This window comes from Rhea pennata, chromosome 6 (assembly GCF_028389875.1).
Source record: "Rhea pennata isolate bPtePen1 chromosome 6, bPtePen1.pri, whole genome shotgun sequence".
Taxonomy (NCBI): domain Eukaryota; kingdom Metazoa; phylum Chordata; class Aves; order Rheiformes; family Rheidae; genus Rhea; species Rhea pennata.
The window spans coordinates 8,450,144-8,465,539 of record NC_084668.1 but is presented as its reverse complement, the minus strand read 5'-3'; the positions used below and the strand labels follow the sequence as shown (position 1 = coordinate 8,465,539).

At 38.3% G+C, this 15,396-nt stretch overlaps 1 protein-coding gene across 1 annotated transcript in view; it reads right to left on the bottom strand.

Moving 5' to 3' along the window:
• NCKAP5 (NCK associated protein 5) overlaps positions 1–15,396 on the bottom strand; it is a 349,664-nt gene that overhangs the window by 70,871 nt on the left and 263,397 nt on the right. The window contains exon 9 of the mRNA XM_062579086.1: positions 14,882–15,001. Coding sequence (XP_062435070.1) covers positions 14,882–15,001 — 120 coding nt within the window. The remainder of the gene's footprint in view (positions 1–14,881; positions 15,002–15,396) is intronic.

Sequence of the window (15,396 nt, the reverse complement as noted above, 5' to 3'; positions counted from 1 at the left end):
TCCTCTCTTCCCCAAGATGGGGTGGGTTAATCCACAGTAAGTGGACCCCAGGATAACCCCCACAGGGGCAGGAGCAACCAGTTGGAGACTGGTATTTATTGCTCTTACCAACAGCTGTGGGAAACACAGCAAACAGAATCACAGGCTTACAATATTGCTCAGTGCTAACAGCACGAAGAGTTACACATAAAATGAATATTAAAGGATTAAGTGTAAAATACATTTCACTAAGCTAAACCACTTCTTAGTACAAAAAAAGGCAGCTTCTAGCTATTCCAGAAATTTCACCAAGTGGATTTGATTTTCTATTAATCTAATAAAAATACTTCCATGCAAGTTCTAATTTGATTTTTTTCCATTTGTTTTTGATGTTTTCCCCATCCTGTTAGGGTGAAGTTGCTAAAAAACTAGAAGTCTGCTGATGCAGAAGATGCTAGACCTTACATTCAAACACATTAAGGCATTAAGAGTGGTTTGTAGGTTTTGCTGGCAAATCCTCCAGGCGAGTTTACTGAGACTTAACAGACAACATCCAAGACAAAGTACACGGGTATGATATTACAAACATTTGTATGGAAGATTAGGGTGCTAGAACTACATCAGAAAATCCTGTTAACATGACAAATCCAGCACAAAGAATAAAACAAAGGTTTCGCTCGCATCTGTTCAGATGCTACAGGCTTGCTACCCTCTGCTACAACCAAGCCATTTAGAGACAGGCAATAACAGTGAATTAGATTCCAAAGTAATTGAGAAGGTTGAGAACTGATGTCCTAGGGTATAAATTGGGAGGTATTGGTTAGACATTTGATGCATAAACATAAATAACATAATCTCTCTGTATTCTTCAGAGAGTTGACAACATTATCGTAAGCTTAAAATTACCCCTCTTCCAAATCCCCTGGTTTTATTAATTTTTATAAACTTGCTTTAAATAAAAGTTGCATTGAAAACCACAAAGTAATCTTCTCCGATCCTAGTTTTCATTTTATAACACTGATGTGTTTTCAAGTTCTGAGACTCCAAAGTTTTAGTTCTCATTTTGATAGCACTATGGTAGATACCACAGTAATAATAAAATGACAGTACAGGTATAAAGTTCCCTTTGGTTTGTAATTACTCTAAAGTCAACAGTTTACACCAATGACCTGGTAATCAGCTAGTCAGAATGTAAATAATTAATGACATAAATGTTTTCATTGAGCTTGTTCATGGAAAACTTCTTCAGTATGGTACAACAGCAGTTTTGTGAAAAAGGTATTGTAGAACAGTCAGTTCTCTTACTAAGTATCTATTTGTGTTTTTTTCTCATTCATTTAGTACAAAAAGCAATGAATGCTTTTCCTAAATGCCCCTCTATCGATTTAGCATTAATTAGTATGTTAATTCCACTTTGCTGGATGGGCACCAACGTCACGCAGGTACCGTGAATTATGCGAACATCAAGGAGTTCTGCACATTCTGACACCTTATCTTGTTACATTACTCATACACAAAAACCAGTTTTCTTTAACATTTTAGGGTGGTCAGAATCAGGCCAGAAAACAATTTTATACTTCAAACTTTTGTGGCAAGGAGGACCTATACCATTAATCTTTCATGACTGCCTCACACACAGTATCAATGCTTTAACACTAAAAAGGTAAGCTGTCTTGTTTAGATTCTACTCAAAAAATGCTTTAACATGAAAACACAGAAGAGAAGTACTCTACTACTGTTTAAGTCTCATTTATACACGACATGTTGCCTTATCAATCATTATCTGATTAAATGCTACCCACTGATTTCAGCAGACTGCTGAAGGGCTGATACCATGACAGCCGGAGATATTCCTAGTAGCACAATATAATTTTGGTCTTTCTGTTCTTGATTCCTAAAATACATTTGCACATTCACTTTCTGATTTTGCCCCAAAATCATCTAAAGGAAGTAGGCAGACCTCAATACGATCTTGTTATTGACATTTATGTTGATCGATGTTGGCTCTTACAGAATTGGAATCTACAGATCAATTCCCTTATTAGATTCTTTCTCAGCGCTGCCATGATCATTTTATCACAGAAGCTGCTGCTATCAAATGCTGCTTTATCACTTTATAACGGGATAAGCTGAAGCTTTCCCTTAGCATACAGCTGGAAATGAAAACTCTCTGAGATCGAGATAATCGAGATATTGCTTTCACAGATTTTCAAAAGTATCCTTATTAGCTGCATATGTCTATTCTAAAAGTTATTTTAAACTTAATCTACCTAACAGTAATAACTTTTGCTCATGTGAAAATTCCAGTCCTCAGGGTGGCCAAAAAAAAAAAAAAAAAAAAGAAAGAAAAAAAAAAAGTTAAGACTGGAGCCTCACCTGGATCTGTTAATCATCATTTTTCCTGATGAGACTAAGAATAAAAAGATGAAAGAAAGAATAATAACATGGTCTCAGGAATGATAAGTACTACTAGGTGCATAAACAAGCACACACTCTCAAAGCACACAGAACAAACAAATACACAGGGTTTGTTACTGTCTTATATCTGATTTTCAAAATGTACATGGCCATGCTACTTTTGTAATGATGGTGTTACAGCTCCTGTTGAGAGAGGAGTTCATCAAATTAATTTAAATCTCCAATAAAATAAATTAGCTTTTTTATTGCCAGGTTGAACTACAAGGCTATGATTGTTATGTATTGCTACAATCTAGGTCTTAATAGTATTTTAGCCCTGTGGTGGTCAAACAGAAACCATTTCAAACTTTCTAAAGGCTATTAAAACATGTGCAGATGTCTGGAAAATTAATACTATTATCTAACTCTAACCTTTTGCCTGTAGGAGGAAAAGAAGAGACAAGGCTTAGGGAAGATATTTTAGATCAATACATGGCAACAGCAGAGGGTGAACACTGTTTTGCATGGAAGTTCATCGGCTGTGCATAGGTGATTCAACTGAGCAAGATTCATCCTCATTGGGTTTTCACTCAAATCATTCATTTACTCAGAAAAATAATTTAAAATGAGATTTTTACAGCCCTTCCTCATTGCAGTTTCTCAAGGTCCAGCAAGCTAGACACTGGAAAGGTTCATTCATTTAAATGACAAGAGCATGAATTTGTCAAGCGTAATGTTGAACAAGCCATATTTTCTTTGCCTCAATGTTATGCATTTGGAAGCTTTCTCCATCCCTTCACATTTTTTTTTAATATTGTTGAAATGTCAGATGGTCTGAAGAGAGTGGAAAAGTAGGAGAATTTCAAAAAATACCCTTACTGTTAGTTTAAAGGCTTTTAGATACATATTTTCTCCCCAACACTAAAGCATTGTTTTTGGCTCTGACAGAATGATTTCAAGTAAGGAGAACCTTTGTAAGGTTTTGTTGAATACCTGGATACAAGGTACTTTATTCTATCCTTTTTCTTCAAAGCACTCATTTGAGGAAGGTTTGGACAGGAGGAGTGGGCAGATTCCCAGCTCACACGAATCTTTGGCTCTACTTCCTGTACTGAAATTAAAAGAATTCCTGCTGGGTTAGGAACTGTTCCATGGATTTCCCAGACTTCTGCTTCTTTTCGGAGATGAAGCTTCCGCAGTTTCACAATGAATCGGTGTGCGCACGCGCCATCTCCGTGTGCTGTTCTATGCCGTTCTGCAAACTGTTAAATCTGATCGTAGGATTTCCAAATGGCAGCTCAACCTCTGCAATATTCATGTGGATATAAAAAGTTACAGGGCATGTGTGCACGACAGAGTGCGACGCCACAGACTTGCAGGTGTGAATAAGCATCTCAAATTCTGGCTTCGGACCTCTGTGGTTCCACTGCGCCATTCGGCAGCGGTGAGAAAACGTGCAGGGTCTTGTGCCACGGGCGCAGCCACACAAGCCAGGAGGGCCGGGACGGGCACTGCCGTCACCTCTCCAGTGCTACTGACAAGGGGTGAGCACCGTTTTGGGCACCACGGGGGACACTTGACTTGCATCTCCTTTGCATTGCTGGAGCTGGGAGGAACCCCAGGGGACGGGAGGGGAAATGTCTGTCATCGTTCCTGGGCCACACTCTGCGCTTGCAAGGGAAGGTACGGTGATGTCTAAGCACCCTTGAGGATCCAGAGCAGCCTGGCGAGTACCAAGCCCTGGAGTGTGAGGATGTGAAAGTCCCTGCATGCAGCCTCGGGGAAGCCCTGCTCCCTCCGCGGGGCCTGGAGAGCCTGCTACTGCCATTCGGTGACACACCAGCACCAGTCGCTTCTTGTTTCTAAAAAAGCTCCAGGGCAGCTCCTAAAATGGACAATCCTGCTAGTGGAAAAGGCATGGATTCAAACAAGCAGGGAGAACTGCTATTTTTGTTTCTACAGATGAATCGTGCCCCACACAGGTGGGGGAAGGTAGCCCTTCTCCAGTTCCCTGGCCCGTTCAGCTCCCAAATCTCCGAAGGGCACCCAGCAGCACACCTGCCCGGGGCTTCAAACCACGCGAACCTAAGCACCTCCAGGCTTTCGGAGCCTTCCAGCAGCTGCCTGAGCTTGGAAGAAACGGTGCCCTTGTGAATTGATTGGTTTTTACTCGTAGATAAAAGCAGGGCTTAGGAGGTATTATACAGGAATTTCAGAAGGGGTCAGCTCCCAGTTCGGCACCAAGTAAGTAGCCAGAGTTTTAGAAGAGCTCAGCACAATGCTTGAGTACACGAGAATCTGGCTCCATGCGCACAAAAGACCCAAAGACCTAAATTAAAGGTTAATTCCATTTGTTTTTCCCCCATGAACTGGTAACAGTGCTGAGGCAATTCTCTGTGTCTTGAGAGAGGCCATATGTCGAATTATGGTCAAGTATCTCCTAAAGACCATTTTATGGAATAAATTTAAGTAAGCCTTGAAAATACAATGCTAATCTCTGATTCACATTCACACTTAAGAGTGTCCATAACCTATAGTAATCGTGCCTACACACATATGTATCTATCCTACAGGAAGAGGCATACAATGCTTATTTAGAGGAAAAAAAATGAGATATGAGTAACAGGAAACTTAAAAAAAAAACAGATGGAATATTTCAGCTTAAAAATATGACTGAATATAAAAATAAAAAAAAATCAAAACACTATAAAAGGAAGCAGTACATGTTGGACACTGTATACCAAAAAGATAAAACTGAAGAGTGGGCATCTACTGGAAGTTGTTAAAGCACTGATATTAATTCAAGATGCCATTATATTGACACTCTGGTTTCCATACTTCTAATGCAGTAAGCTGGAGTTTAATTCCTAATGTCCAAGATGCCCTTGTAATGCAAACAGGACACAAACAAATCACTGCTCCTCCCTGCTCTCAGATGCTGGGAAGTGACTGATGAAATACGGCTTCCTCACGTCCAAAGGCAGAAAGAGCCTGAATGCCATCCACAAATGCTAAAAATACAGTAAGACTCATGCCTGTCAATATCACACTGGAAAAGATTTAATGACAGCTAACTTTCTGACAGGTAAAAGATTAATGAAGTAACTTTTTCCAGTTAAGGCATTAATGGACTCTTTAGTTTCACTGAGTATCCACATTCTGATTTTATCTTGCAATACAGTATTTCACATTCTCAGCGGAGTCAACAGAGATTTAGTCAATACTGTCAGAGCCTTCAGATGAGGATCTGAATCTTACCAGTATCCCAGTCATCAGTAAAGAAGATAGGTCATTTGGGAAACAAAGGAGAGTATTAGTAAAATTCAATATTGAAAGGTGGGGTTGGTTCACTAGGTATTTTATGATTCACTACGAGTAACGTTTCATTCTAATTACCACCCCTTTCTTCTATGTGCAGAGTATGTAAAAGTATACAAAAAAACGGAGTACATGCCAGTATATGCAAAAAAAAAAGGGGGGGGGGAATTTTTTTCATAACAGATGGCAATAGAAACTCTTATTGAGTAATCTTACGAGCTAAAAGCCACTTAGCATAACATTAGATAGTTTCATCTAAGGGAATGTATAAGAGATTTAATTTAAAATTACTAGTAAATTACACTGACTTGATAAAATCTGAACAGCTTAAATGTCATCAAGTAGAGTACCTACTGGTACACCTACTTTTAAGTAAAAGAACGACTGTTCCATATTGCTTCAGATGCTAAAATTCTGCCACTATGCTTAAATACATAGGGTAAAAGAGGCAGTTATAAAATAAGCAAAGTATAGATGATTTCCATATATTGAATGTTTAACAATATCTTGTATCTATTACTGTTTATTTTATACAGACACACTTCTGAGTCTTTATCCTTCATTTAAATTTCAAAGTTTTTTAAGATAACCAAAAAGAACCACATATTTAGCTCCATTAGTGCAATAAGACAAAAATGACACACCCATAATAGTACTGATTATATTCCTACACTGCTTTAGAATTTCAACAGATTTTCACTTTACTGCAATGAAGAGAAGCCCTCTAAATCTTTGAATCATTTAATTTTACGCACTCTTTTGCTATTTCATTTGGGAGTTATGGAGTGTGAAATATGCCCCATGACGAGCACACAATTATGCAGCACACCTGTTGTTTGTGCATACTGTACTTAAGAAGGACCTGCACTGGCCACTATTTTATTCCACTGTGTAATTCGCAGTGGGAGGTTTTAACAGTTGACCTGACGACATGAGATTGCACTTTTAAATATAACACATGGCTAGTCCTCCACAACCTATGAGAACATTAGAACAAATGCATGATAATTTTTTCTATCAGAATTTCAGCGAGAAATATTTTTCCATCTACAAAAGGAAAACAGAGTGACTCTTGCCTTTAACATGCTGGGTAAGTACCAAAAGTAAATTATAAAAGGCATCAAAACAAGAAATGCATCGGCTACAAAGAGACAAAAAAGAAAACGGATTGGAGCTGGTCCTACAAAAACTTAAGCCCACAAACAACTCATAGACTTCTCACAAAGTTCACAATCTGGAATAAAGGCCATCACCAACCTCTATGCTTTGGCTTTGACCATTTACGCAGGGATTTACATGACGAGTTGCTAACACATCCTGCTAACACATTTAGCAAACAGTGCAGGCTGAAAGAGCACCCAGCAGTTTATTCTCTTTGAGTCAAGCACAGTTATAAGTAAAATATAACTGCATGAAATGAAAAGAAGTGTATCTTTTTAATGCTTATTAGAAGTTTGAAGCATAGGGCATGTCTGAAAAGGAATATACAACAGTAATTCCTTGCTTATTTTCTCAGATTTCTTTCCATATTGAATGCACACAGTAATAGCAAAAAAACATGAAAAACATCGTTCTGCTTAATGACTCTGCCCACATACTTGCCCAAGGTTTCAAATGCCGTATCGGATTCCTGCCATCAAGCATATTATCAGAGATAATAAAAATCCATGCATAAAATAAAAAGAAATCTACAGTTCACTCAGTGTCAGCTGCATGTTTTTCTTTGTCTAAACTAAAATAATACATAGTAAAATCTTACATTTCTTGCTCAGGCCTGTCCCATCAGTCCAGCCCCACTGCTTTCTTGACCCATGCCCAGGGACTGTCGCTGCTCTTCAGAACAATGCCTACATATTTCTTTCAAAACTTACAAAGTATTGCTTTCCTCAACAAAATCGTTTGTAAATATTTCACCACAGATCATTTATGTCTTTCCTAAAGATTATTTACTCATGTGATTTACTATTGTTGTTTTTTCTCTAGCAATTTATTATCATTAGGGTGATGGAAAAGGCTCATTTTTAGACTTGGTATCTGAAAACTGTATCTTCAGAATTGTATCACAAAATGTCAGGTTGTGTAGATATGGAAAAGTCTGTTAGTGCTTTTATTTGGAATCTCTCAAGGCTAGTTTTAGTTTATGGACACAAGAAATTCTGGCTTTTGGGGGAAATTTTCTCTTAAAAACATTCTCCTCAGAACTACATGCCTGGTAAGCTTTAGTTAAAGTTTGTTTTTTGTTCTGGGGCAAATTGTTAAGAATTTAGGTGCTGAAATAAGAGACAACAGACTGACAAGAAGGGAGATCACCAAAACACAAGTTACAGATGGAGCAAACCTATTGGGTCAGTTGATCTGATTCCCTTATAACAAAATATCATTCTCCACTGAACATTAATTGTCCTTTATTTGTGTTGGTTTGAAATGCTGTGAGGGGTAGTGCCCTAACTCCCCTTCCACAGATTATGCCCTGGTCTGCGTGAAAAACTTGGCATGTTCCTCTATGAGCCTGAATTAATTTAGATCCAGCAAAGCACTCTAGCAAATGTTTTAGTTTAAGAATGAGACTTTTATAATTTCCTCAGTCAGAAAAGAAAATGTCAGGACTCTCCTGTATATTACAGACCAGTGTTCTTAAGTGACAAGAAAAGTCTCCTCAGCTATGTCATTCAAGGGATCTCACAAAGCTTCTTGGAGGTCTATATACCAAGGCCATCGTTTATGCACTGGCGAGCATCAATCCTTGTGGCCAGTGACGACCCATAGAGAGCCACTGACATTCGTGAGTCTTGGGGCTCTCAGAAAATCTGCTTATCACAGCGGCTCATTCCAAAGCTGGATAGCAAATATCCGGCCTAATCATTTCAGGTATTCTGCTGCTGCTCCGTAGTTGTATTCCAAACTAGAGGCGACACAGCTCAACTTAGGAGGTTTGATGGGGTTGCTTCTGAGCGGGGCATTTCCTTTCCTTCTCTCATCACTAAGGTTGGTCACCATTCACCTAAGCAGCAGGCTCTCATGTATACTTCATATGATTCTTCTGCAATGCTTCTTCAGCATAGATTTGGGGCTCTAAATAGGGCAAGTAAGAAATATGGTTTTTGATGTATTATTCCATGTTGATGATTTAGCTGAGATAAAATATAAAGATTCAAAGCTTTGTATTTCTGTCTTCTCAGAGGCTGTTGGTGAGTACAGGCATGACAGAAATAGAAAGCAGGCACAGACTGGATTACTGAGATAATGCAAGGCTGGAAATAATGATATCAGCACTTTGAAAGAAGAAATGCTCCCTTAATTTGCTCTGAAAGTCTGAAAAAAATGTTTGAGTGTTCCTTACTAGATTGCTATCTTGAATCCTGATACCCAGAAGCATTTGTTTCACTTGTACGTTGCAACAAGACCGTTCTGTTTCTTGGGACAGGATCTTCATGACAGTAATCCCACACCTTCGCTCCCCTTGACCTGACAAAGTGCTCAAGTAGGCTGCAGTTCACATTCCTCTCAGAGCTGCAACTGGGGCAAAATCCCCCACCTCACTTACTGGTAGCTGCTCTACTAGCAACAAAATTCTTGGATGAAACTTAAGCACTAGTTTAAACTTATGTATGTCCAGCTTGCTTTACACTTAAGTGATTATCTTAGCAAGCAAATGAAGTGAAAGTAAGCACATCCTGGTGGATACAAAAGAACAAATGTGAAATAAGAAAATACGGAGGCCAGCTGCAGGAATTTCACAGCTTCAGGCCCGATTTGCTGACCTCGGTCTCAGACTGCCCTTAGAGAGCCAGGAGGCACCAGGCAGGACTGGGTAGGCGGCATCCTGTCAGGTGTGAATTATGCTGCTACTCGGCATATAAAAACCCCGTTATTTAAATGCACGCTTCAATGCCAACAAACTGTTCTCTAATAATACCTGATGATCTTTAGCTTCAGTTTCAAACCCTCAAATATTTTCTTTCTGAAATACTTAAATATTCGGTACATCTAGTTGCTGTAAAGCAATGCAACTTCACTTTCGCCCTTCTGCATCCAGACACCATCATGTCTAACGACGTCTGAACGGCAGGTCAGCCTCTGAGGCCGGGCTCTCCATCTCCTGCTGTCAGGTGCAAGGGCAGTTAATTGCCCTCTTTTTCTTCCCATATATTATAATGTCATTGGTGCAATTTACCCCTTCCTGCTATGTTGTACAACTGTTTCCATCTAAGTATGTGCACTTACTCTCTAACTCATATGTCAGGGCATAGTTGTCAGGTTATTACAAGAGCTAATGTCAATGCAGTTATGACAAAGTAGTTATTATTTAAATTAACCTTTGGAGAATTTAGCGGACCATATCGTAGTGTTCTAGACGAAACTGTAGATATGAAATTAAACAGTGTGGATAGTCCATGAGTAATGAATGAAACTAATCTAGCTAGAGAAACACAAGGAGAAAATAGATGCTTTAAGAGCCATCCCTGCTTTGTTCCAGAGTTGGTAAAGTGGAATTTTTATGACGGAAATAAAATGGCAACAAAAATATAGTTTGGAATCAGAGATGCTGTAAATCTTATGATTAGCAATATTACTTTATGCCTTTTCAACTATGAAAACTCTATTACTTATTTAATCAGATAAATCAACTCAATAAATGTTGCTACTTGCCACTTTTTAATACCTTTCATTGAAAGTTCCCTGTATGCTTTTTAAACATCTGTGACAGCAATCTCTTGGCTGAAAAGTGAAACCAAGACTTCATCCATGGGAAGAATTCAGCTAACATTTACATAAACAGAGAGACATAATATAAAGAAATGATCATGACACTCTATGCAAGTCATTGCTCCTGTAAAGGCAGAATATGTAATTTCACGGTCAGGTTCAATGTCATTGGTTATATTTTCAGCTGTAAGTGGAAAAAGAGGGCTAAGTAGAACAAGAGAGATCTGTGAAAAGATCTATGTCTCAAGAGAAAGCAGTCTAAGTCCAACAAAGTCAAACGTGTTTGTGAGAAACCAGAGCTAAAAAGTGGAAAAGATCTGTAATTTCGTGATTTTAGTAGTTAAAAGCTTCTATTAACATTGTTTCATTTAGAATTAAATAAGGCAGAATATAGAGTGATACTGATGCCTACTTTAAAAAATATTTCATTGATGCTATACATGGCTATGGGCAAAGGAGTAGTCCTAAGCTTCACCTGAGGTTTCTTTTTTTCCTATTCTTCTATCCTTTCTTTGGACTTACCTTGTCCCTTCGGCAACCTTCTGTGCACCACACTCACAAACCTGCCTCTTCACTTCCTCCCAATTTCATTCCATCCTATTTTAAATCTTTGTCTATTAGTCCAACAATTTCTCCCACTGCCAGATGAAATACAAGGCAGCTAACTAAAATGGAGTTCTTAATTTTCTTTCCAAGCCTCTCTTGCTATGACAGGCAGCATTTCACCTCTTTTCAGCAGCCATGTTCACAAAAGTGAAGGCTGCCAGGGCAGAAGCTACCCCTCAGTGCTGGACCTTAAATAATATCATTGCTCTTCTTCAGATGCTGCTGAGACAGAAACACCCTTCCAAGGCTTCTTCTCTGTAAGGAAGTTGTTTCAGAGAGAAGATTGGCTGAATAAAGTAAAATAAAGTACAGTAAAATAAAGTAAAATAAAATAAAATAAATTTGTGATCAGATGATCAGGCACCACCTTATTTATCTTCCCTAATACTAGCTCTGTAAATCACACCCTTCAGCTGGAAAGAAAGTCCTCAGAAAGGCATGGTAGCTCTTAAAATCATCTGCAATACAAAAGAGGTGATGTAAAAAAGCCTGAGTTATCTCTCCCTCCTCTTTGGCATTTTGCATCCTGAGTTACTTAATCTTGAAGGACAGGACTAAGTTATCCTCTGTGCCACAAGCAGTAAGTACACCAAAATTCCTCATGCCAAAAAACTTACATGGCAATCTACATAATCAAATGCCTCAAGAAAACATGCTTATTTCTTTTAAAATATTATCAGACTCTACAATTTCATGAATACTTACATTTTTGGTAAATGCATGAAAGTGTAATACTTAATAGTAGTTTTACAGTGAAGTAATCATGAAAACCTTAACGACATGAATTTTTTTTAAATCGGTAGTAATCAGTTTCTCTTTTGATCGTGTGAGAAGCATGAGGAAAAGCAACACAGCACAGTAAGTATTATATACAGGACATTATTCTGCACTCGAATTTAAAGCACCCATATAAATCTTTTTATCAGTAAAAGTGTGAATTATAACTTACTCAAAGAAGAAGACATACAAATAGTGGATACTTTGCTTAAAATCAAATATACAAAGATATCTATGGTAATGGTGAGTCACTACTTTGAAAGCACCTATGTCCATTATATGGACACTGTATTAGTACGTTATGAAAATAGATTTTTAAAAGTCTGTATTTCTGTTGAGATTTGAGATGTCAAGAAAGTTTATGGTTTGAAAATAATTTTAGTCTTTATTACAGAACTTTTCTAATGCTGATCACAGAACAATTTCATGATGGTGTGTGCAAACAAGCTACAGAAGACAATATGCAGAGAAAGGAACTAATATTATTTATTTTTAGCTTATACTTCTGCAGCATTATTCAAAATTTGTAATTGAGCTGAGTGTGAATACTCCTGGGATGAGATCAGCACGTAAATAAAATTGAACTGTATTGTATCAGTAACAGTACAGGAAAGGTAAAATTTTTTTTTAAAAAAAAGGCCAATTAGCAGTATTTGTCCTTTCACTTTGATTAGGGACATGAATTATTAACTGGAATGCCCTTAACCACATCTGTAGTACTCCTCTGTATAGCAACATTTTAAAATAAATACTTGGCTACTGCTCTAAACCTGGGATTTATGTATTTCCCAAAAGACGTAATCCTAACTGTTCATCAATTTTATGCAGGCACACAACATTATTTGCTTAATTTCAGTCCTAAGGAAATACCCCTTTTCAGATTTTACGTCTCAGACTGCAAGATCACTGACTACATACCATTTATTCAGGTCCAGGGTAAAGTTAAAAGACAAATTATTTTCTGGAAATTCACAAATCTACTGTTTTCTTTTTCTGTAGAAATGACATACAAAGTGCTTTAACAGAAGTTCTTCATTTTCAGAGGTACGCTGCAACTTGTTCTTTGCCTTTTTCCCCCAGAGGCTTTAAAATCTGCTGATAGCAAGTGCGGGGACACAACAGCACATTTTGCTGCCATCTGGCAGACCTGGACTTTAAGAAAGATCTTGGTTCTCTTTTAACCTTAGTCAATTAAAAACAAAGCACGTGAAAAGGGGAAAAAAAAATCTGTATGTATTAGATAGACCTGTCTGCTGAACTGTGGAGGTGCAATGATGAAAAATAGTTTGAATACATCAGGAAAATCTAGTGAATTATTCAGTTCTTTCTTCTACTTGAGGCAGGTTCACCTCTTCCTTTTACCGCACTGACACAATCCAGTTTCAAGGAACTCAAGTCAAAGCCTTGATCCCACTTACTTTGCAGATGTTACCTAACACCTCTGTAACACTCCCAGAATAACCTGGCTTTATTGTTGCAACACCAGGAATCGGGAAGCAGAGCCAATTCTGCAGTAAAAAAAACACACAATGTGTGACTTTGGTGCAATCTAACTCAATACTAACACAGACTAGAGTCATGAAGTTTGGAGATGGAAAAAAGGAAGAAGAAAAAAAGAACATCTGGAGAAGGAGCAGATGAAGTGACAGTCAAACTAGAAGTGAGCAATAAAGGTTCATGCTGGTGGGGTGGATAAGTCACAGACCCTAAACGGATAAAGAGAAATCAGGCCTGCACAGTAACCAGGAATCCACGAAGGATGAACAAGCAGGAAAGGAAGCAGCAGGGAGGAAGAAGAAATCAGAATAACAAAGGTCCTGACCTAGCAACACCTAAAACAACAGGGCATCAGGAGTGCAAACAAGGACCAGAGAGCACCAGCAGAACCCTGACCCCCATGGTGGCCTGCAAGGACTGATCACCTCTGCTCCATGGCTGCTTTGCTGCTTAGAGTAGTTTCTAATTATATTTATGCTGTCCTGCAGTCTCTGCTACCAAAGGCACACATGCTGAGTGCTGGTGATCTGGCGTCGCTCCGCCCGCGCTTTCGAGTTTTGAAGGAAGTCAGTAGGCCTCTTTGCCCTCATGTTGGGAGTTCCCTTGCCTTTAAGCACCCATTGGTGAGCAGAGCATGGTATCTCAACAAATGGCTCAAGCTGGTGGGAGCTCATGAGCAGCCCTCAGCTGTTGAGCAACACTGCAAGGACCAAATTTTACCTTGTTTGCATGTACAATATCAGAGGATTAAGTAAGTTACATGCATGATCTCATTTACTTACCTGACATTACCCAGTCAACTTCTACCATGTACTCATGAATTTTTCTCTAATGTTAGCATCAATAATTTATATAATGCTAAAGCCAGAACTTTCCCCAATTTTAGAAACTTGCTTAGTTTTTATTAGTCTTCATTTACTATCCTCCCAGCTCATGGTCACATTTCCTGGAAGAAAACTGCAAGTCAGTTCTTCTGCCACAAAAGGATAATGAGAGGATAGATTATTTCATAATATAATGGATCCTGCCAAATCAAGAGGGAATCTGAACCATCTCTGATTATTCCAGAATGGCAAAGGAGAAGGAGATGGGTCAGTTGGTTCCTGACCTATATTCTCCCATTAAAAGTTAAAAAAAAAATCACTCTAAGTTTATGAAGATACACTTTAAGTCCTTGCGACAAATATGGCAAAAGTTAAATAAATGGGCTGTCTTCTCACAGGAAATTATACTGCTTACCACCAAGCAGAATGTTAAGAAATTCAAGTTTCTCCCCTGCAGAGGGATAATGAACCCCTATCATTCCATTTATCATAATGAAGAAGGACCTAAAAAGTAAGTTACTCTCCAGGTGGGCTCCTCTCTCCACATTTGCATATAATATATAGCCACAGTTTGTTGGTGTACTCTCAGTTTCAATGGTGCCGTATTATAGAAACCTGATATTCTTCTAATAAATATAATGTATATCTAACAATATATTAAATCTGTTAACTGTCATTTCCTGCTTATTGACATAACCATAGGAAGAAGCAAAATACTTTATAATTGTGAGAAATATAAAGCTCATAGCCTTCCTTCTGTAAAGACTACTTCCTACCTGAAGGAGGAGGTCAGAGGCTGGCCTGACTCTCTGCTGGAAAAGCACACTTAACGTTCGATTCTGTTGTTCCAAATCAAAAACTCTCGTTTTCAGCTTTATGCATTCCTCCCTCAGATCCTGCAGCACAAGGAAAATAGGAAGCTTAGAAAGAATGTAACAGAAGCACTTAAAAAAGCTTTATGTGATGCCAGATACCAAGAAGAAACAAATATATAACTTGTAAAATACCATAAATCAGAAAAATGCGCTACTTTATTTTCTCTGATTTTTTGATCATCACAGGATAACATTAAAAACCTTGAAATAAGAAATGTAAGTTGCATGAGACATCCTTTTGGAATGTTCTATCAGTATAAAAAGTGACTTTACTAGCAATGTCTTTCATTTTGTAGCCACACTGACACAAAGCAGAAAACAGCAATTAAGATATGAATATTGTAAGGAGCATAAACTATGGAAAAAGCATAAGCTATGCCGTACCAGGAAGAAGTTCAAAGAAGCACTCTGCCTTC